Genomic DNA, 23,262 nt, shown 5'->3' on the forward strand with positions numbered 1-23,262 from the left:
ACCTTGGGTTCTGGCTTTGGACATTGCATGAAGTCTTATAGAATTTAATATTTCTACAGTGTACATGGTGTATTTTCAGCACAGACCTTGACAGAAAGATTAATAAGTACTATATGTGCACACACGCATATCCACTTGACTTCTCAGACCTCCAGTGTATGCTGTATAAATGAAAGTTGTATAAGAGGCAACTCCACAATTACATTGTTCTTTGCTTGTAAATTGAGCAAGGCTACAGAACTGTTGATCTATTTATTTTAACATATTTTATAAAGTTCTAAATGTAAATTGTACAAGTCATAGCATAAAGTGAATTACCAGAGGCGGTTTGGTTCTTTGATCTCTTTCTCTTCTGTGCTTAATTTAGCATGCCTCATTTGAAAAGTAAGGTTAAGACATGAGTAATATGCTCTTCTTATAGCCTGGTAAAGTACATGACTGTGTAGCACAGGCTTATATATAGTATTCTTTTTTTAGTTTGTTTTTCTCTTATTATTTTGGCAGTATTAAACTCATTCACCTTCCTTCAGTCTTGCCATAACCTCTTTGAGCAAATGGTAATTCCTCTCATGTTCAAATGAGGAATTAGTACCTAATCATCAGAAGAGAACGCAAGAACCTGTTACTACTCCCAGCTGAACCTAATAATGAATTTTATTATTCATTATAAGTAGAATCAGGTCCCAAAACTTGGGAGAAGAGGAAAGGAACACAAGACTTCTGTGCATTGCATGGATTGTGGTAGCACTTCTGATAAAGATTGATATCTGTCTTTCTGTATATTTTGGGGGAATGGATATGCCTTTGGGTGTTAAATCTGTTATTTTATGGGTTGGATTCCTTAATAAATAATGTTTTAAAAATGTCAAACTTTATCAACTATTATCACAAGCTTGCCACAGTTCTCTTCTGTTCTGAGTACAGCAAATAGGTACAGCAATCTCAGGAAACATTTTGTCATATCTAGTGGGAAAATATTCATGGTGAACACAGCATTAACACCATGCCTAAGAAACACCAATTATTTTGCTTCATAGTATGGCCACTGGAAACAATACAGACACTAAGCAAACTTTTCTCTCTGTTCCTTCCTTTGAAGACAAAGACAGGGATTTGTTTGCTGCAGGATGGTAACCAGGAGCCTTTCAAAGTGCGACTGCACTTAGCCAAAGATATTTTGATGATCCAGGAGCAGGATGTGATCTGTGTGTCTGGTGAGCCTTTCTATTCTGGTGTAAGTAGTCTTTATTCCTTCTGTTAAAGTGTATTATGTTAACAACATGGGAAAGTTATATGTGTGTGGGGGCATGAGCAGGAGTATGTGTACATGTGCAAGTATACTATATATGTGTTTTTCTTCCACTTGCTATTCCCTTTAATGGAGATATATCTAAGTACATTTTGAATATGGTATCTGTATTGAGCTAATGCTTCACAGTACTGGTCTTGGTTTGGCCCTCCTCTGATCCCATAGTATGTACTCTCTCTTTCTCTCTCTCTCCCTCTCTCTCCTTTATCTCTCTCTTCTCTCTCTCTCTCTCTCTCTCTCTCTCTCTCTCTATATATATATATATATATATATAAATAAAATAGTTGCAACAGTTCTGCTTAAAAGTGTGTTTATGGAGTACCTGTGTTAAAACATACAGGAATTTTTCAAACAGTAAAATGTATCAGTTCTGGGCAAGATTGATTACTACAGGCATGTTTATTTAAAAATCAGTGTTTTCAAATATGCCATTTACACTTCTATGTGCTCAGGGAGAGCAGGGTTTAATAGTAATGGGTGGGGTGGGAGGAAGGAGCTGCAGGAGGAAGACATTAGATGGGACAGAGGGCAAGGGGGCTACCTGACTCCCAAATTTATTTTTCTTGCTGTAGCAGTGGGAAGGAGAAAAATTCAAGACTAAACATCCAATAACTAAATTGCATATCTGGAAAGTTATAACAAATTTATAAATTTTCCATGTATAGAATCTAATTACGGGGGGAAGGGTTTTGTATATTCAGGGTCATCTTATATTCAAGTAAATATGGTCTATTGATATAACTGTTCCTTTAAGCTGATATTGGTTGCTTGATATATTGCCTTGACATTGAACTACCTCTTAGCTACATTCCAGAAATTCATTAGTATTACTGAAGTGATTGACTGGAGTTCAAATATTGAAACCATTGACTGATGCACTTTCAAGGCATTTTGATAGTTTTTGCTGAGTTTTAGGTGATAGAAGAGAGCAACCTCTTACTTTAAACTCCTGCTGAATTTAATAGGCACAAAAACAATGTAGTTCTATAGTTTAATTGCATTTTATCAAAAATTACTCTCAAGATCTATAGAATTACATGGACATGAACAGAAATACTTTTGATATAGGCAAACTACCCAGCATATTTCTATATCAAGGATTGCATTTTTTCTGGGTTTTTTGTTGTTGCTTTTAAATAAAATTTCATAGGATGTTTCAAAAACCCATAGAAATCCACTTACTTTTAATATCTCTCTATATTTTTATAGATAGTATATTATCCAAGGGGGGTGCTTGTTTGCTCATAATTTACTGGAAACTGTTATAAAATCCTATACTCCTTTTGAGCTAATGAGGTTATCAGAGTACTTCATGTTACATGCTATGAGAGACAACAGTGTAATGTACTATGCAACATATCTGGGATTGCTCCTAGATCTAATAATACTTCTGTCATGCCCCTATTTTATAGTATCTCTAACTATAATTGTAGTAAAAATATACTGAATACATAGCCAAAATCAACTCAGAGTATGTCACCAGTAGTAGAATAACTACTCAGGGCCATGTCCAGACAAGCACAGGCATGTAGTATGCGGTGCATCTGTGATCCCACATACCACACATTCAGGTGGAGATCCCAGGGTCAAAAAAACCTGCGTGAAAAAAAAGGTGAGCAGTGTACGCAGGGGCAGCATGCCCACCCAAAACTGGAGCCTGGCCGGCCAGAGCCATGCTCGAGCTGCCAGCCAGTCTCCAAGTGGCAGGATCACCACTGCTGCAACCCCAGGAGGCTCCCTGGACCCCAGGTAAGGCTGCTGGGGTCAGCACAGTGCTGGCCCCAGCCTTCCCTACTCCGCCCAGGGTAACCTGCCGTGTATGGCACAGGCATTCCATGTGGAAAAGTAACAGTGACCCAAGGTGTGCCACTGCTTCTTGTCCCTGGGGAAACAAACATCCACACTCCCTGGATGAGGCCTCCAGAAATCCGTACCCACAAAGTGAACAATTTTCCATACTCTATTTAGCCACTGAGAAGTAAAACCCCAGCTGAAGTAGTCAAAGCCATGCACATGTAGGCCAAACCTACATAAGAAAATCTCAGTGGAAGTGGATACATAGGCTTTTTAAAAATCTCTGAAAGGCTGTAAGTCCTCCTTCTGTGAATATTATGGTTATTTCTGTTGACACTGGGTACATCTACGCATGCAATTAATGCAACACAATTAACTCCGGAGCCATTTTGAGTCACAGTACAATTCTCCCAGGCACAGCATCTATATGTGTGCTTGGGACAGCAGCAATTTAAGCCAGGACAGAGCAGCCCTGGGCTGGCATGGGTCACAGGGGGTGCATCCACACATGTAGGCATGTGCACTTGCAGCAGCTCAAACAGAAGTGGTGCAAATTTAATAGTTTCATAGATGCTATAGACATTTGGGGCTGCAAGGGACCTCGTGAGATCATCGAGTCCAGCCCCACCAACATAGCCAGGAAGTCAGCTGGGATCAAGTGGCCCCAGCAAGAAATACATCCAAATGTTTTTTGAATGAGTCTAGAGTAGGTGCTTGCACCACCTCTTGGGGGAGTTTGTTTTAGACCCTGGACACACACACCATGACGAACCTTTTTCCTATGTCTAGTTTAAATCTGCCTTCCTGGAGTTTATAGCCATTAGACTTTGTTATCCCTTGGGGACCTCTGGTAAACAAGTCCTGATGTACCCCTCTTATGTAATAGTACATAGAGGTAAGACTGACTGACCTCAAGTTACCTGGCTCATCCCTTCTCTCCTTCTTAAAAAATGGGCACCACGTTGGCCCTTTTCCAGTCCTCAGGGACGTTCCTGGAGCACCATGAGTGCTCAAACAGCCATTCCAGTGGCTCAGCTATGACACTGGCCAATTCCTTCAGCACCCGTGGATGGAGGTCATCTGGGCCTGCTGACTTGTACCCATCCAGCCCCTCCAAGTGCTCCTCAACTAAGTCAGCAATAACCATTGGTGGTCTAGTGCCTCCTGGACATCTATCCATGTTCAAATTGAGGGAATTGTCTTAGCCAGTACTTAGGAATACTGAAGCAAAGAACTCACTGAAGAGCTCCAACTGACCTGATTTGTCGTGCAGGGGCCCTATGTTACTCTGTGCCCCCCTTTTGCTCAGTATGCATCTGTAGAAGGACTTTTTTATTGTCCTTGATTATTGTGGCCAGCCTAAGCTCCAGCCCTGCCTTGACCTACCTAACTGATTCCCTGCAATAGTGAGCCAGGGATGTATATTCCTCCTTGGTGGCTGCCCCCCACATCCACTGCCTATAGATCTCTTTCTTTGCCCTCAGTCTTTTCTGGAGTTCCCTGTTCAACCAAGGGGGCTTTTTAGTCCCCTTGCCCCCTTTCCAGTGTAATAGAATAGTTTCCTTTTGTGCCCCAAGGATCACTCCCTTGAGAAACCGTCTTGTCTCACTAGCAGGAATTCTGGTGTTGCCTATTTAAAAACTGCAAAATCCCTGATAAAAAAAATCTGGAAGTCTCTCTTTAAAATATCCCAAAATCCATGTTCTTTGACAAGTAAAACAAAATACCACTAAACATACAGAGAGAGAGATAAGTTGGGCAATGTTTTATTGATATATTTACAATTTTAAAGCAATTTGGAAGGCTACCAGTGCCTCCATCATAATAATACAATAAATTTTAAATATCTATACAGTTTGGCATTGATTTTTGGCTTTTTTGTCATAGAAAAAACAGAGCTACCCTTACACCCTTCGTTCACCAGGATGTGCAGCACTGATATGCCAGTGCCCTGCACCTGCCCTTGACCCTCACTCTCAACCCACAGCCTGCCCCCCACCCCAGTGTCCTCACTCCTGACCCACAGGGTCAGATATGGGAGTATGGGAGTCCCTGACAGTGCTATCTTATAGCAGAGTTAGTTTACTGCTCCCTAATACTGGTGTATGTACAAACAGTGATACTTTATTGTAGATGCACCCACTGTGACTTAACGTTTTGTCTGTTCAATGATCTTTCAATGTGGGTGGATTTGTATATTGTCTTTGGAGTTTGTATATTATAATAGTGAGCTTGTATAGTGTATATGGAGTTTGCCTTTCATTATTTATCAGCTGTAGAGTACTGTACAAAAGCTGTGTTTGTTCCTTCCATTCTAATGACTGTTCTCAGCAATGTGCTGAACTTCCATTAATCCAGGCAAAAGAGCATGAGTTAAAACTCATGCCTTGTTGGTTCTCGCTATAGCACCATACTACTGCAATGCCACTCCACCAGGCCGGTTTTATTTATTAAAAGATTTTATCATTCAAAAATAACTTTCATTAATGTGTTGCAACTTCAGTTGCTTATGCTGAACATGGTATTTAAATAACTTCATGGCATGCACATTTAATATTTTTCATTTAGCCTGAGGGCTTTCCCCTATAAGCTTTGCCCTCTTTATTTTACTTTATTATAAAAGATAGCAAATGATTTGCTTCATTGATTATCCTGCTCCAATTTTATTTGCAGATTAAATGCATAACTCATTAACTGATTTATATCAATGTAGCAATGAGGATTTTTCTTTTCTCTCAGCAGTGCCATTGTTGGGTGAGAGAGTTTTAAGCCCTTTACCCTTATTGCCTCTGGGATTAACACAAGGACTTAAATCAATAGGTTCATTCTAACTAAGGATGATTGGCATTTCACAGACTGTTAACTATCCTTTTGTCACAGGCCATTTAAATCATCTTGAATCATGTGCTCCAGTTGTCTAGGCTGATTAGACGGGTCTCAAAAGACTCATCTATTTTCATCTTTACTGTTTAAGTCTTGAATTGTTGGGTAGGGATTTCTTGCTTGTTTTGGTTTGTTTGTATATATTTATGCATGCGAAATTGTACTTAATATGAATAGCCCACATCCCTTGTTGTATTACATACCTACTATAAAAGGATGTGATTTTTATCTATATCCAATAGTGAATCATGTGCAAAATGTGCAGCAAAAAGATATTTTTAATTGAAAAGAATACCGATAAAGATGCAGATTACTGTGTGTACTTCTTTTTCAGTTGTTATTAATAATTAATTAAAATGAATAATAAAATATATTTTGGATCACATTTTGAACCTTAAAAATACAGAATAATGTTTTACTTTGGTTCCAGCTCAGCAATTCATGTCTATTTAGGGAAGGACACTTAAAAGTGTTGTTAACTTTAAAGTGCAGAATATATTTATATGCTTTTGTAAAGTATCTGACTTCAGCATGTACTTAAGTGAATTCTTGATGTAGGTGCTTCAGGTATACTGTTACTGAAATCATAATGAAGTGCTACTTCACATGAACCAGTTATTCGACTCTAGCCCTTAATTTGATTTACTTACTATGTATTGCAAAAGTGGTTTAATTCCAAGTACTAAGGAGATCTGAAGGACAGTTTTCCTTTTGTTGTATAAGACTTTGAATATGTGAGTAGGAAAATAAAATCATTAAAAGAATATAAAATTACAGAGATGGTACTAACGTTTCAAGAAAGGTATCTCTTTAAGCATCTTTCAACATATTAGAAATAATTACCCAAGATTATTTCTATGACAGCTCTATCCATATACAGCAATCTTGTAAAAAATCTCTTGCCCAAGCTCTCATGAATAAGCCCAAATTTCACAGCAGCTTTATACAGCTCTACATATAATAATATTTTCTAGACGTAGTATCATCTGCACTGTGCTGCTGGTAGCCCTCTGATATAGATCTGAGCTCCAGTGCAAAGGCCTGATACTGCCTAATAGCAAGATAAAAAACTGTTGTGGAATATACTGGCCAGAAGGTCATGGTTTCCTTAGCCTAATAGCTCAAATTATTCTCTTTGTCCTTTTCTTTTTTTCATGAGGGTTGGCAGAGGACACCAGGTATGTCCATGATTATCTATAATGAGCAAAACAGGAAACTGAGATTGGTAATTATGAAAGAAAGACTGATCTGTGGGAAAATTATTGCAATGTAGTGGATTATCACAGAATGTCTATCTATTTTGAGTAGAATATTACTGCAAACTCATGGAGCAATACTCTTTTTTGGAGTATTGGCAGTTGGCAGAAAAACCTCTGTTTGCTGAAGGCCCTCAGTGGTACAGTCAGGATTTTCCTTCCATTTGGTATAAAAGCAAAACAGCTCCATTGTAACAGATATAGTTTGTCTAAGCAAGGAGAGTGAATTGCAGAAAAATAAAGAAGGGTTTTTTTATAGCAGATTCCTAAAATTACTCTGAAATTATACTTGCAAAAGACTTATTTACTTGCTGTTCAAAATAGAAGCAAAATATAACAGGTGATAGTAGTGGGTAACAAAAGCCTAAGTTTTTGCCTTCATTAAATCCACAGGTCCAGCTAAGTCAGGCATGTGGATAAATAGTTTTGCTCTAAAATAGCTGGCTAGAGATGAGATGTGTTAAGATCACAGGGGACAATAAACAGGAGGGAGAATCTCTTTGAATTGGTAGGTGCATGTCCTCACATACAGCTTTGAGCTAGATCCATTCATAGAAGTGCAATTTAGTTTTTATGAATTCTAAATTTCCAAGAACAATGTTCATAATGTCTAGCTCCTCAGTAAAACACATTCAAATAAAAATGCTAATTCACCTAGATAAAGTGATGAGTTCTAATGTAATTGTTCTTATGTAGTTGTAAATAAGTACAGTCCATTGTAGTTATTTCTGTAATGGTGCTGCTTGGACTCAACCTTGACAAAGTCCTGGTAGAAAGATTCACAGCAGGTGATACTGGTTCCTGTTAGAGATTTGCTTATAGATTTAGCAGTAAGAGCTTCTCCTCCAGAATCCAAACAGCATTGTTCAGGCTGAGCCAGGGATAAAACCTTTCTAGACTGAAACGGGAAAGTTGCTTCTCTTTCTCTTTGAATAAGCTACTTATGTGTTGCTGTGGAATGAAGTATTCCATAATTAAATATCTATATTTTTTCATTCAGTGATAAAGGATTTTTTGGATAGATTCATAAGGGATTCGTGACTTCAATAACTAATTAACTACAGTCTTGGACATTTTCAGAATAGCAATACTTGGAATATGATAGTACCTTCCCTCTAAAAAATTAATTGAGTTTGATTTTACACATAATTAAATGTGAGCTGGGAAGAATTATTTTTCCCTATTTTATATATGAGGAAATAGTCCATGAAGAGTAATTTTTCATTTTGTTGGGGAAAAAAATATCTGTGACAGCATTGTTTTAGAAATCAGGTCTCCTGTCTTCCAGTCAGCAGAATTAACCACAATACCACCAATTTAAGGATGAAAAATATAACGTTAAGTATAAATGTTGTTTTCTGAGTTGCAGTTTTCTAATTATAAATGTAAGTGAAATAACCATAATCATAGATAAGAGACAGATGATGATAGAATAGAAATGAGCAAATTGTTATAAATAAATAATTTGATAAGTTTTAACCTTTTCTGTTTTCTGTTTCTGGGTAAACAACACAATTTTGTTCAAATTATTAATGTTTTAAAATTATGCTTTTTTTCTATTTACAGCAGAAATGAAGAATATATTACTTGGCTTTAACTGATCAGTTGGTCATATACTATTTTGTTTGTTTCCTTCTGTTTTTTACAGTTTGGATTTTCTTTCCATTAATGTTCAAGTGTTGAATTTTAATCTTTACTTTTCGGATGCATTGGTGTCAATAAAATGCAGTTATTTGAACATTTACAAAAAGTGAAGACAGGAGAGGCAGATAAAAGGCACAGCAAATTATTTGAACAAATTATTATGGTATATTTTTCCTTAATATTGTCTCAAACTGTAGAATGGTACAATACAGAAATACAGTCTGGATTTCCTAATCCTGGCAGGGATTATTGCTGGGTACAGACCTTATACTTATACCAGTATATGTGATCAGAAACCAGTCTACACCCATAACCAGACAGAACTTCAGCACGCAGGGACTGATTTAAAAATAGTAGAACCCAGTCTAAGATAGACTTGGATCAATGTGGTGGTAGACTTAAGTGATTTAGGTTGGACTGTTCTATCAAACTTCTGGACCAGATCCCCTCCTGACTCAAGTTAGCTTGTTGTTCTACAGCATACTAAGTGCCTTTGCAGCCTCCTGCTGACCCTCCCCTTGCAGGAAAGTGCACTAGTACTTGGCTTGAACTCAGCTTCTCCAGCTGAGCACTTACCTGGCTCTGCGCTTGGGCTGTTACAGAACTGAGAAACCACAGTGGCTGATGCTGAGGCTGGGGGAGAAGGCTGCCTGGCTCCAGTCCTTCTCTGTGTGGTTGTGCCAGCTTGTGAAGGCATGAGGTTCCCTGGGTGGGCTCCCGCACATGCACCCAAGTGTGAAAAGTAGACCCTTCGTTCTTCAGGTTGGTCTGGTCCGAAAGGACCCCTTCCGGTAGAGCGCGTGCTCACTTCCCGCGGTGCACCCACCGAACTCGCCTGCCACGTCTTTGATGTTGTTCAGTTTTGTTCATCTGGCACGTAAACTTCCGAAAGTGGCACCTTGTGTCTGTCGGTCCCTGGGGATGCAGAGGGCTCCTACACCCTCGCCCTGGCCTCTGGTTTTAGGGTCCCCACTGGCCTGAATAGTCCTCAGATCAATGCCCCTCTTCCCGCGGGGTTTTAGCTCACCCCAGTTTTCCGCACTGGTCTGAGCTGCCCTTCCTGCGGCCGGGAGTTCCGTCCGCTGGGTCCCTACGACCCCTGTTCTCCCACGGAGTTCCCCTCTTCCCACTGGGGATGTGGGAGAAGGGAGGAATCCTCACCCTTGTAGGGTTGTCTCTTGCTCACCGGACGGGTGAGCCGCTCCCTCCTCACGCCAGCCGCACTGCCCCCACTGCTTCTCCTGGCTCCTGAGGGCCTCTCTTGGGCTGGGTTTCCAGCTGCCCGATGCTCCAGCCCGGTCCCCTGCTGGGGTCTTACCCGCTCCCCAGAACGTGTGGGTTCAGTGCTGGGTGGATCACCTCCGCCTGCTTCCCGTCTTACCAGTGTCCGCCGCTTGTCTGGGCACTTCCGGTTCCGCCGCCGTCTCGTGGGCCTCCGGCCCTTTTAACCCAGCCTCTCTCTGACCCCACCTGCAATCGCTTAGTGAGTGTCCCGTCTCGCCGGGCAGAGGCGGGCCCGACGCAGTGGCTATTCTGCCGCGACTTTCCCTGGGGTCTCTGGGTTCCTTAGCTCCCGCACACCAAGGACACCCATACCTCTGCAAGCTGGCACAGCTCCAGGGAGCTGGACTAAGCTCCCAGGCATTGCTGAGCAAGGTTACCTCCATTGTATGCCAGCAGCTGTCATGTCTGTGTCTGATGATGTCAGGGGGAGGGCTGCTCTAGCAGCCAATCACAGGTGGCCCAGTCTGAAAAGACCACTGGGATTCATGCGGGAGCATCCCCAACCTTCTGGCCCTCACCCAGTACAGGCAGCTTCTGTGCCCTCCCCCCTGTCCTCTAAGGGGCAAACATATACTCTGTTCTCTACTGATCTGTTGACCTGTTCTCTAGAATCTATGAATCTATGATCTAACCTAAGACACTTAGAGTAAAGCATGTAATTTAGATCACTTCCATCTCAGGCTTTTTGAGTAGCTGTACCTGGTTTACAAGGTTCTTTGGATAAATCTGATATATTTTATTAAACCAACTCAAATAGTTGGAAAAAACCTTCCTTGCAAGCTTTCAGGCATAAATACCCTTTGTCGGGTAGAGGGTTGGTCTGTGCTCTTCCTATGACCATAGACCAACACGGCTATAACCTATACCCCTGTACCTGGTCTATAACTTGATGAAAACCTAAATTCATCCATCAAGCATTTTTATTTTGTGTGTTTCTACTGACACGGGAAGCAAAGTAAAGCATTTGTAATAATGTTTTCTGTGTGGTAGGTGTTTGCTGACTAGGAAGTGGACCAAGACTGCCAACTTTTTGTAAAGGCCATCAAAGCCATCAGATATGATAACTTGAGTTCTTTGCCAACCTGAATAGCTTTAAGTGACAACATAGAGCTGACAAGTCTAAATACCATTACAAAAAGATAATTCAATCTGCCCTTATTTTTCTAAAGATATTGAAAAACTTCAGTATAACAATCTATTGACATTTAAAAAGATATCTGCCATTTTCTAGGTCAATTTTGAAAGATTAAAATGGCCTGCATGTTCTCACAGGAATAGAATCTTTTCTTTTATCAAAAAGTCAAATGTCAAACACACAATATCTAGAAAAGACAAAACATCAGTCATTATTGTATATATATTAAGAGTTTTCTCACTTAGCAGCAAGCTAAAATTGCATATAATAAGGCTTTCCAGGAATTCAGGGGGATGGTGACCTTGTTGTCTTTCAATTTATATATGAAGCAAAGTTAGTACATGTGAAATACTTGAATTGGCAGTCTTGAACTTGCTGCTTGCCTTTGTATGCAACTCAGTAATTAGAATGAGTGATTGTAGTAATGGTCAGACATAGAAATGTTAACTTTTCCAGAGTGAAAACCAGCAGAGACCCAAATGCACTCACTGCTCCAATAAAGCCAATATGAACTACTGATACCACATTTTTAGCCAGCTAACCTGTTTTTTAGCCAGCTAACCTGTTGGCCTATGCCAGTCAACCTCTATACCCAGTCAAAGTGTAATGGGGCTGTGGTTTCTACTGTTCCAGGAACTTGATCTTTTCCCATATGCAATCCCTGGTTGCCCAAGCTGCCTCCATAACTTGTAAACTGAACAGAGCTAATGAGAAAGGAAGGCATCATTCCAAAATTGCAGTAACCATTGCATGAATTTGCAGAAGTTATAAAAAAAAAAATTGTTTCCTTTATGTAATTAGTTTTCACGTCATAAGTAATCTAGGACTAACATTTTCTCACTATATATCAAGTCTGGCATTTGTGGCAACTGTTATATTCTTTTAAAAGAATTCAAAGAAATTAAAGGAAAACCCAGAAAAAAACCCCAAGGGATCTGCTAAACATTCAAATTAAAATTAAATAGAAACCAACTATAAAGTTATTACACATTTTCAAGCCGTAACTTTATAGCTGGGGGCTCTTTCTGTAGCTGGGTAGTCATCATTATGTGATAATTGCATTGCACATGTGGCTGATCTAAATGTATTGTGCAAGTAACCAGTTAATTGTGTGATAATCACTTTGAACTTGTGGCAAGTCTAACTTTGCATGTGTGGCTAGTCTAAAATTAGTGAGGCATTAACCAGTTAATTTCATCATCTATGTAATGTGTAGCAGAGGCCTAAAGCAACTTCCCTTTGAAAAATGGAAAATGCAGTTGTCTTGGGTGGAGTGGTAGTGCATTGGTAGGTGCTAAATTACTTTAAATTGTAAACACAGAAGTATTTTAACTTCAAATGTCAGTGAAGCTAAAGCTTTGACATGCTTGTCAACATAGCCAATACATTTGTCTATCAGTTTATAGCATTCTTCTAGTCTATTCGTCTTTTCCCACATACTGGTCATTCTCTCCTCACCCCCATCTTCCCCATAGTAGCTCACTTCTCTAGGTGCAGTTTCATATTTACCAGCTTTTTTTTTTATGTATTCTTTCTTTAACTTTGATAACTTTTTTTGTATTCCTTATGTACTCTTATTGTTCCTATCAGACTGAGAATTTATAGAGCAGAATTCTACCCTAATCATAGGTGTTTCAAATTGAAAATATCATCTATGTGGTTTAACATAAAGAATGAAATAGATTTGGAAAATCTGTAAAACTATGTAAAAATGCATAGAAATCATGCTTAGGGTTGGAGGGTAACCCAGGAAATCATCTAGTCCAACCCCTTGCTTAAAGCAGGGCCATCCCCAACTAGATCATCTCAGACAAGACTTTGTCTTGTCAGCTCTTAAAAACTTCAACAACCTCTCTAAGTAACCTGTTCCAGTGCTTTGCTAATCTTGTAGTGAGAGAGATTTCCTAATGCCTAACCTAAATTTCCCTTGCTGAAACTTAAGTCCATGGCTCCTTGTTCTGTTGCCTGCCAACACTGAGCATAGTTTAGCTTCTTTGGAACCACCCTTCAGGTAGCTGAAGGCTATGATTTAAATCCACGCTCAGTCTCTCATCTCCATACTAAGTGAGCCCGGTTCCCTCAGCTTCTCTTCATAAGTCATGTGCCCCAGCTCCCTAATCACTTTCATTGCCTTCCACTGGACTCTCTTCAAGTTGGCTATATCCTTTCTGTAGTGGGGCCCCCAAAACTGGATGAAGTATTACAAATGCCAAATAGAGGTGAATAATCACTTCCTTCGATCTGCTGGCAGTGATCCTACTAAGGCAGTCATGTATACCAGTTGCCTTCTTTGCAACTAGGGCACACTCTTGGCTCATACTCAGTTTATATTCCCACTACCTCCCAGCTTGGTATCATCCGCAAACTTGCTGAGGGCATACTTCATCCCATCTTCCAGGTTATTGATGAAGATACGAACAAAACCAGCTTTAGGACTGACCCATGAGACACTTCACTTTGATACTGGCTGCCAACTAGACATCAACCCATTCATTGCTGCTCTTTGAGATGGACAATTGGTCAGTTTTCTGTCTACCTTAATGTACATTCATCCAACACATGCTTCATTAGCTTGCTTGCAAGATTGGTATGGGAGGCTATATCAAAAATCTTGGTAAAGTCAAGGTATACCATGTCCACTGCTCTCCCTTATTCCACAGAGCCAGTCATTTCATCATAGAAGGAAATAAGATTGGGCAGGCATGACTTGCCCTTGGTGAATCCATGTGGACTGCTCCTAATCACCTTTTCCTCCAAATGCTTATAAATTAATTCCTTGAGGATATGCTCCATGATTTTTCCAGGGACTGAGGTGAGGCTGACTGGTGCTGGCCTTCATTGGACCAGGTAAATGAGGTCATAAGGGCTGTATAAGTTAAGGACTGCCCAGGAGGTGGGGCAGTAGCCATGATAAAAACTCAGAGAGAGAGAAGAGCTGGCCCATCTGAAACTTTCTCTCTCTCTCTCAAAACTCATGATCAGTGAACTGCCTGCCTCCAGAGGGAATCTACACCTGCCTGTGGATGATACTTGTGAGTAAGCTACCTGAGTTCTAACTAGATATATAGCTTGCAGTAACTCAGAGGAGTGATCAAAGGCTACTCTAGCCACCCTGTTTGCTCCATGGGATTTCTCTGATACTACTCAACTCTGTACCCTATTCCAACCCTACTCCTTGTAACCAATAAAGTTCTTTTGTACCTAGCATGAGAGACTTATTGGGAGTGATTATGTCTTGGGGTCCCCTTGGTTTGGCTAAGGGAGACCACTACTTGTGCTTCTGACTGAGGGAAGCATCCCAAGTTCTTGAAATGAGTCAAGTACCCTTGAGGGCTACTAGGCCAGTGTTTTCCAGGGAACATCAGGCCAGGATCAAGCCCGTCCCTGGTTGGTGGCAGCAATACCCCCAGGCTAGCAGGTGTGCTTCAGGAAGGAGGGTTGGCCAGACATGAGGTACCCCCAGGGAGGCACTTAGACCCTGGAAAGTGGTCAGGCACAGTGAGGTGGGTGGCTCAGCACAGGAGCACCCCCTACTGGCCCGCCACAGTCCCTAACCTCTTTTTTGCCACTGTGGCTTTCTTACCTCCTCCCCAAATTGTGTTCCCAGGTGCTGTAGTCTGGAAGCTGAGGTTGCCTGTGAAGACTGAGGTAAAAGAGGCATTGAGTATTTCAGCCTTTTGCACATCATCTGTCACTACCTTGCCTCCCCCATTCCGTAAGGAGGCCACACTGTCCCTGGTCTTTCTCTTCTTGTTGATATACTTGTAGAAACACTTCTTGTTACCCTTCACATCCCTTGCTAGCTGCAGACTCCAACTGCACTTTGGCCTTCCTGATTTTATTACTGCATGCCCAAGCAATATTCTTATATTCCTCTCTAGTTGTTGGTCTAAGCTTCCACTTCTTGCAAGTTTCCCTTTTTGTGATTTAGTTTACTGAAGTAATTCCCTGATAAGCCAAGCTAGTCTTCTGCCATACCTTCTGCTGGTCTTCCTGTACATCAGGATAGTCCATTCCTGTACCCTCAGTAAGGTTTCTTTAAAAAACATGCTGGTCTCCTGGACTCCCTTTCCCCTCAGACTGGCTTCCCAGGGGTGCTGCCCATCAGTTCCCTGAGTGAGTTGAAGTCTGCTTTTCTGAAGTCCAGGGTCCTTACTCTGCTGCTATCATTTCTTTCTTTCATCAGGATCCTGAACTCAATCATCTTGTGGTCACTGCTGCCCAGATGGCCATCCACTTGTACTTTCCCCACCAATTCTTCCCTGCTTGTGAGCAGAAGGTCAAGAAGAGCATAGCCCTTATCTGACCAATACTTGCACCAGGAAATTTTACCCAACCCTCTCCAAAAACTTCCTAGTTTGCGTGAACACTGCTGTATCTTCCAGCAGATGTCAGGATGATTGAAGTCCTCATGACAACCAGGGCCTGTGATTGGGAAACTTCTGATAGCTGTTTGAAGAAATCCTCATACACCTTATCCTCGTGGTCTGGTGGTCTATTTCCTAGGTTCTGTGCATATATGTAGACACCTGAGGTAACTAGCCATCACCCTACTTTCTCAGGAAGAAAGACAAGTTCTCCTCTTTTCCCCCCTCCTGCTTGTGCTTCCTCCAGATCACTTACCTCAGGGCTTTGGTCTCCATCCCTAGTGAACCTAGTTTAAAGCCCTCCTCGCTAAGTTATCAAGTCTGTCTGCAAAGATTCTCTTCCCTCTCTTTGTTAGGTGGATCTGTCTCTTCCTAGTAATCCTTGTGCTTTGAACAATGTCCCAGGGTCAAAGATGCCAAAGCTTACTGGTGATACCATCTGCACAGCCATGCATTGATTTGCAGGATGTGTCCACTCTTGCACAGGCCCTTCTTCTTGACAAGAAAGATTGAGGAGAACACCACCTAAACACCTGTCCCCTTCACCCTTCCATATACAATGTAGACAGAAGTGAAGCTTATCTCTGTAACTCAGAATGCTTTGATCCCCCAAACCAAACAGAAGTTCACTGTTGCTTTGAGGGGGGAGGGAAATTTAGCTGCTGGCTTCCAGTCTGCAGCTAGTTTCTCCTAATAATGGCCCAACTCAGCCTGTCCCTGTTCCAGAATGGGAGGGGGGAAAGGGAGGAGTGGGAGCTTGTTCTAGCCATCCTTTAGCCAGCTCTGGAGGATAGAGTAGGTGAATTGGAGCTCCTCCACTTCATTGTGGCTCCAATATGCCCTCTCCACCTCCCAGTGGGACCTGAAACCCTCCCCAGAGTGAACTTCCTCTGCTCTCTAACCCCCTTCCCTTCTGAAAACAGCTCAAGGATGGGAGGCAGCATAGATAGAAGTTACAGAAGACACTCTATTTTGAAACATTTTCTTCTGAAAGCAACATGCTCACTGCATGGCACAGAATACATGTCAGGGCAGAATGGAGAACTATCATGGTGGTTGCATGGCATAGAGCACATACCAAGGCAGAGTTGAAAAACAGGGGGTTTGTGGGGTCAGGAGAACTGAGGAACAATGAAGTGGCCACCTGACAGTGGTGGGGCATTTGGCTGGTGTGAGGGAGGGGAGGAACACCTATGGAGGGAGACCCATTAGCATCAGCTCACCTTGGTCTGCATTTAAAGTTATGTAAAGTGTTTTTTATATAATTATTTAAATCATTTTGGTCTGAAATTAAATAAAAGAACTGGAAACAGGGAGACACAACAAGGGATTGGAGATGCTCTGTTCCCCAGGGTGCTTCCTGCAGTAACAAGGAACAACAATTATAAAATGACAGAGAGCATATTTAGGCTAGATATCAGGAATAATTTCTTCATGGTAAGAGGACCAAAATTTGGAATGGGCTTCCAAGGCAGGTGGTACTTTCCCCTACCTTGCGGGTTTTTAAGAGAAGGCTGGATAGGCACCTGGCTGGGGTCATCTGACCCCAGCCCTCTTTCCTGCCTTGGTAGGGGGTCAGACTCAATGATCTGTTGAGGTCTCTTCCAACCCTAGCACCTATGAATCTATGAAAAAAATAGACTTTCTCACATCATTTGTTAATAAATTAACAAATAAATAAATTGTGGGTGGTGGTAGAGGTCTGGGCCCTGATGAGCCCCCTAGCTGAGCCCAGCTGGTTGACCCCATACCAACCTGTTCCAGTGGCACTGCTCTTTCATGGGAAGGCTGTGGGGAAGCTAGGATTGGGTCAGGAGTAGCTGGGTCATGTAGGCTGGAGTGGAACTGCTGAAGTGTGGGGGGCGCTGTACGTTCCCATCCTGACCAGGAAAGGGGAAATGGGCTGGCAAGAACCAGCTACCTGTAACAAACCCTTCTGAGTTTCCAGTGGTCCCATCCACAGTGGGTGAGTTTAGGGGGACCCCAGTTTTCTTCCCATGAGTCCTCCATGGTTCCACACATCATAGGATGGAGTGCACTGGTGAGCAGCACTCAGGTGACTGGCTCCACACTAGCTGCCTGCAAACAGCCCTGCCAAACAGGACCTCAGGCTTCCCACTCCATCTCAGCCCCCTCAAGCCATTCTTGGGGCTGCCCATGCCTTTAATACCAGTGCAAGGTGTGGGAGAACTTCAGTTAAGCTCACTTTACCTGAAATAGAACATTTCACACAAGAACATGGCCCTTTTCCCATGTTCTCTCCTGCCCAGGTCGGTAGAGTAGGGCTTTCCCTTGAGCACCCTCAGGTCCAGTCCTGGATGGAGGGGAGCTATGGAAGGCCGAGGGGTGTAGGCACAGGAGGCCTGCTTCCCCATATCCTTGGATAGGATAACCCATGGCACCTGGGAGTGGAGCTACAGGGTGGCCATGTCAGGGGCCATAAGGCAAGATCTTGGAGCCAGGGGAAGTATGCTTTCTCCAGCTTTAGTGTCTTGATGCATTTAAGCCTGATAGCCCCCTTCTTAGTGTGAAGCCCCAAGAAGGTGAGACCCTGGAGCCAGGAAAACCATGCTTCCCCTAACCCCAGGGTCTTTCCACCTGCCAGATCCCCACAGGGCTTAACAGGTACAGATCTTAGCATGCACATGATCAGCTACATGATCTCAGGTTAATTGAGCCCTGGGGGCTCCATGCTTATCATGGATCCCCCAGGTAGGGATACCATGAGGCCAGGAGAAGCAAGGTTTCCCATGCTGCACCATCTCCCTTTAATAGAGGCCCCAGTGGCTCCAAGCTGAGCCCAGAACCCCCATGAAGTGAGATCATGCAACTCTCTGCCATTAAGCACTAAGAAGGCTCAGTATATAAAAAAGGGTGGGTGCATGAAGAGCACTAAAGATTTGGAGGGTGGGAAGGGGCAGAAAGGCTGGGAGCTATGCATCCTAGGATACTAGAAGAATCAAAGTTAGGCATTGTATTTCCCCAGAACATCCAGACAATACCCTGGAATGACCTGGGCAAAACAAATAAAAAATAAACCTCATCTGAAGTGGCATATCTTTGACCCTGGCCACATGTTCAATTACTGGCATGACAGTAAGGAGCCACAAAATTATGACACATATATATATAGTGGAATAATTTTGTGGCTAATTTCTCCCCTTATGCCATTAATTGATTGAATGTGTAGCTGAGTGACAACCTAAGATGTAATCAACTAGTTAATAATCTCTTAAGTGTAATGTATAGATGGAGATTTTGAAACATTTAGAGGATACTTATGGTGCTTTAACACTCCTTAACTAACGGCTGTTCTTGTTTTAAATGCCTTTATGCCATTTTAAGGTAACTTGGGCTAAGGCCCTGAGGTCCCCATGATGAAGACACTAATACATGTGTTTAGCTTTGGGCATAGAAGTAGTTCCATTGATATCCTATTAAAATCAGTTATTGTACCATTAAGTTGAGCATGTATGCATGCTTGGGATGTAAATTAATATAAGTGCAAAAATGGTGTAACAACTCTAAATAAAAAATGTGTGTGCTAGGATGATGATGTCTGTAACAGGAGGGCATGGTAGTTGGGAAGAAAAATGGCACTCAGTTGGCATGTTTGATGGTGGATATGCATACATAGGGCTCTATACTGACAATGGAAAATACAGAATAATATAAATGAGCATGGTATAAATGTGACTGAATAGTTAGGTCTCAAACATTATGGCACTGTTTATTGAAAATCAATGGTACTACATTTATTATATTAAATATCCACTATATTAATTTAAAACCAGGTACTATAGAAAGGAAACAATCTCTTCCTCATGGATTTGCTCCTGCTCCCTGGGGCCTTGCCCCACCTCATGCTTCCTGCAGGGGGAGCTGGAGACCTGTGGCCAGCAGTCATCTTTAAAAGACAGTCCTGCACACTGCACCTGAGCCACCTGCTTCCCTATCCTGGAGCAGCATGCAGAGTGTAGCGGCAGCATGCAGCAGCACTGTCGCCGCAGCCTTGACTTGCTACTTCAGGGCTGTTCCAACCCTAAGCCATGGCAGTGATGTCCATGAGACCAGGCTCCTGCTGACCATCATGCTGGCCCTGCTCTCCCACCATGAGGATGACCACCTGTCTCATGGCACTTGGCCCTGGTCGCCCTGTAGTGCCACGCAGACACCAGGCCTAGCTCCCCATGGAATCCTATGCCCCCTACTACCATGCTGCTGCAACCTGGACCCTGGCAGGGATGACACCAATGCACTCATGAATGCCACCACTGGGGTTGTCCATGTCCTGCCTGGCTTCAGCCCCACTGCCTTTGGGCCTGGCCAGCCAGCAAGTACTGGTGGCTGGATGTTGTCTAGTCCATCTGGAATGATGAGCATTGGTTTGAGTCCTTTTACATGATCTGTGCCACCTTCCAGGACTTTCCAGAGCATCTCCATCCTCACCTGGAGCAGCAGGACACCACCAAGTGACAGTCCCTCCCCACAGAGACCCAGCTGGCCATCACCCTGCTCAAGTTGGTCACACCCACCAGTCTCCACTAGATCAGCTACCTATTCAGCATGAGCAAGGTGACTGCCAAGGAAGCTGCCCTGGAGGAGTGTGCCACCCTCCGGGATGTGCTGAGGCATCATTGGCAGTCCCTCAAAATCAAGGATGAAGTCAGTCAAGCTTGATGTGTTCTCAGGTGACTGAGGAGCCTGATTCTGGAAGCACACATATGTAGGCAATGGGAGCATGTTGTTTTGCAGGGGAGTGGGATTCACAGCTCTGGGTTGGTCTCCTTCTCATTCCTCCACCGCTGTTCTGTCTCAGTATCAACTCACTGGGCCTCAAACTGGAGCACACCTTGGTGGATTAGGTGGATCACCACCTGCCTTGCGGTTGATAAGGCCAACATCCCGCAGGTCATTGCCACAGCATGTGTGCTACATAGCATCTGTGAGGCCCAGGGGGAGCTCTTCCATAAGCCCTGGGTGGAGAAGGCACAGCCGGAGGAAGATGCCTGGTACCGGGAGCACTAGCATTGGTGGCAGTGACAGTGATGGGCTCCTTCCACTGAGGCCCCAAGTGAGCTGCACACCTGCCACTGGGGGTTAGGATACTGGGTGTGAGGCATTGGCTAGCTACCTCCTCCTGCACTGTTCAGTCAGTATAGCCCACCTGTACTGCTGCCCATGGAGCCCTGCCCCACTGCCCACCCTCACCACAGTCACTACAGAAAAGCAGTTTAGTCCCCTCCACAGTAACAGACCTCCCCCTTCTTCCCCACATCAGACCTCATTCCCCCTCTCCAAAGAACCTCTCTCCCTCCCCCTCTCCACACAGATTCCTTCCACCACCCACCCCACCCACCACCAATAATATATCTTCTTCCCTGTGCAGACTATTTGCAGTGTGAGTATGTGAGCCTTCCTGGGGTTGGGGGCCATGGGCTAGGGGAACCTGGAAGCAGAGACTGAGGGTATGCAGCCAGCACCCGAGCCCTGGCTGCTTCCCCACAGAATGCTGAGGCAAGGCCAACAGGTGGGGAACTCACCTGTGGTGATGGCGGGTACTGCTCATCTGGTGTGCCTATCTTCCTCTCCTGCATCTGGAGGGCTGGGACAGCATATCCTGTGCATGGTCCTGACCCCACTGCAGGCAACTTCTGCTCCACAGCTGTGTGGAGCTGGGGTGAGCAGGGGGAAAGTTTGGGTGTCAGGGGACCCAGGGTGGGGTCCAGGACAGGAGTCCCTGGCCAGTGGAGGTACTGCTGCACCTCAGCCCAGGCCCACTGGAGGATGGGGACTACTTCTGGGTAGTGTTGAGCTTCCAGGGGGAAGGAAGGGCTAGGGCCAGGGGCAGGGCAGAGATCAGCATGAAGGACAGTGTCCAGCACCCAATGGTCCTTCTCCATTGCCCCCACTTCCCTGGTCACCAGGACAGGCATCAGCCTCCATATACCACTCCTCTGGGGCCAGGAGCCTCTTCCAGAACTCCTGGTCTGCCTGGTCCCACTGCCTGTCCCTGGCTTGCTTGTGTCAGTCCCTGATGTCCTTGCAGGCAGTGTTTTTCACCTGCCAAGTCTTCAAGCCTGCCAGGTACTCCTCAGTCACTGTGACCAGCTGGTTCAGCAGCTGGGTCTGGTCCTTGGTCCTGCACTGCTGGAGCTGGTGCATCCACAGGGCACCAGCTGAGGCTGCCAATGATCCTGATGGAACATCCAAGTTGTCACCTGGTACCTCTCCCCTGTGTGCAGCTGCAGGGCCTACAGAGCCAGGAGAAAGAGGTTGTTTGTGACAGGTTGCATCATTTCTGAAATAAGATGCTCTGTACCAGGAGGCTGCGCAGTACACAGACCATGGTAAGTCAGCTGGGCAGGCCCTAGCTCAGGCAGCCACTGGACAAGCCTTCTGTCACTGCTCATACCCCAGGGGAGCTCATGGGCCAGACAGAAATGTGGGGCAGGGGCCAGGACTGGGGCTGGGGCATGGACTGGGAGGGCCATCCCCCAACTGTGAGACCATGGCAGGCATCCCCAGTGATTTGAGTCAGTTCCAGCTGGTGACAAGGACTTGTGGCTCCTGACAATGTTCTGGGGTGCAGCAGCATGGCATTTGGATGCCCTGGCAGGGGGCCCCTCTTGGGAGGAGCTGGAGATTCTGGTGGCTGGTGGTGAAATGGCCAGCCTGTCTTTGTAGGCGGGACTGAGCTCACAGAGCTGTTGGGGCAGGTGCTGGCTTAGACTCCCTGAGCTACTGGAGGAGGCCAGAGGCTAGAAGCTCAGTGTTATGGGCTTCTGGAGGCCTGAGGGCCCCCCAGGTTATTTGTCTCTGTGGGTACCAGGCCATAGTGGAGGCTTGGGCAGGCTGCCTGTGCTTGAGTACATAGCATGGCTCAGGCCAGGGTCTCAGGGCATGAGGATGTCATCCAGCTGCTGCATAAAGGGCACAGACTTGCAAGTAGCCTTCAACCACTGGTTGTAGTCAGTGACCATGACCCACTATGTGCACAAGGCCTTGCATTTTATGTGGCATTGATGCACTGACTGGTTGTGCCTATGCTCTGACATGTGACTCGACAGCCCCTCATAGATATGTGCATTGGAGCACCTGCTCTTCACAAACTGGGTGAGCACCTTGGCCTCACTCCACAGCACGATGAGGTGTGCAGTCTCCTCCTGGGACCAGCTGGGGCTATGGGAGGTGGTGTGTGGCTTCAGGCAAGAATCTCCTAGCTCTGAAGCTGAGCTGAGGCTGCCTCCAGTGTTGGGGCTGACCAGGAGAAAATTTGTATTACTGTTCAGTAAGTAATTACAAGTAAATTTGCTACTTGTATTTTCAGGTAGCAAATTTTCTCACAAATAGAGTGATTTACTGTTCAGTAAGCATCTGTATGTGTAGATATGGATGCTTACTGTGCCATAATTTGCTCTACTGTTCAGTAAAGCATCTCATTTAGACATGCACAGTGAGTGTGATCTGGAGTCGCATGTTTGCAATCCCCAGCTTATGATGATAAGGTAGCTCTTGAGGTATGAAAGATCTACTTTTATTCATTACCATTTGGGCAAAAGAAAACTATTTTTTCCTCTTTAATGCACA

General features: G+C 44.1%; 1 protein-coding gene across 2 annotated transcripts in view; it reads left to right on the forward strand.

The window, feature by feature from the left end:
- Positions 1 to 23,262, forward strand: part of SNTG1 (syntrophin gamma 1) — a 464,795-nt gene that overhangs the window by 63,505 nt on the left and 378,028 nt on the right. For both annotated transcript variants that reach the window (XM_019527106.1, XM_019527115.1), the window contains exon 3: positions 1,100 to 1,234. In XM_019527106.1, the coding sequence (XP_019382651.1) occupies positions 1,100 to 1,234 (135 nt within the window). The remainder of the gene's footprint in view (positions 1 to 1,099; positions 1,235 to 23,262) is intronic.

This window comes from Gavialis gangeticus, unplaced genomic scaffold, assembly GCF_001723915.1.
Source record: "Gavialis gangeticus isolate Ggan-Ray unplaced genomic scaffold, GavGan_comp1, whole genome shotgun sequence".
Lineage (NCBI taxonomy): Eukaryota > Metazoa > Chordata > Crocodylia > Gavialidae > Gavialis > Gavialis gangeticus.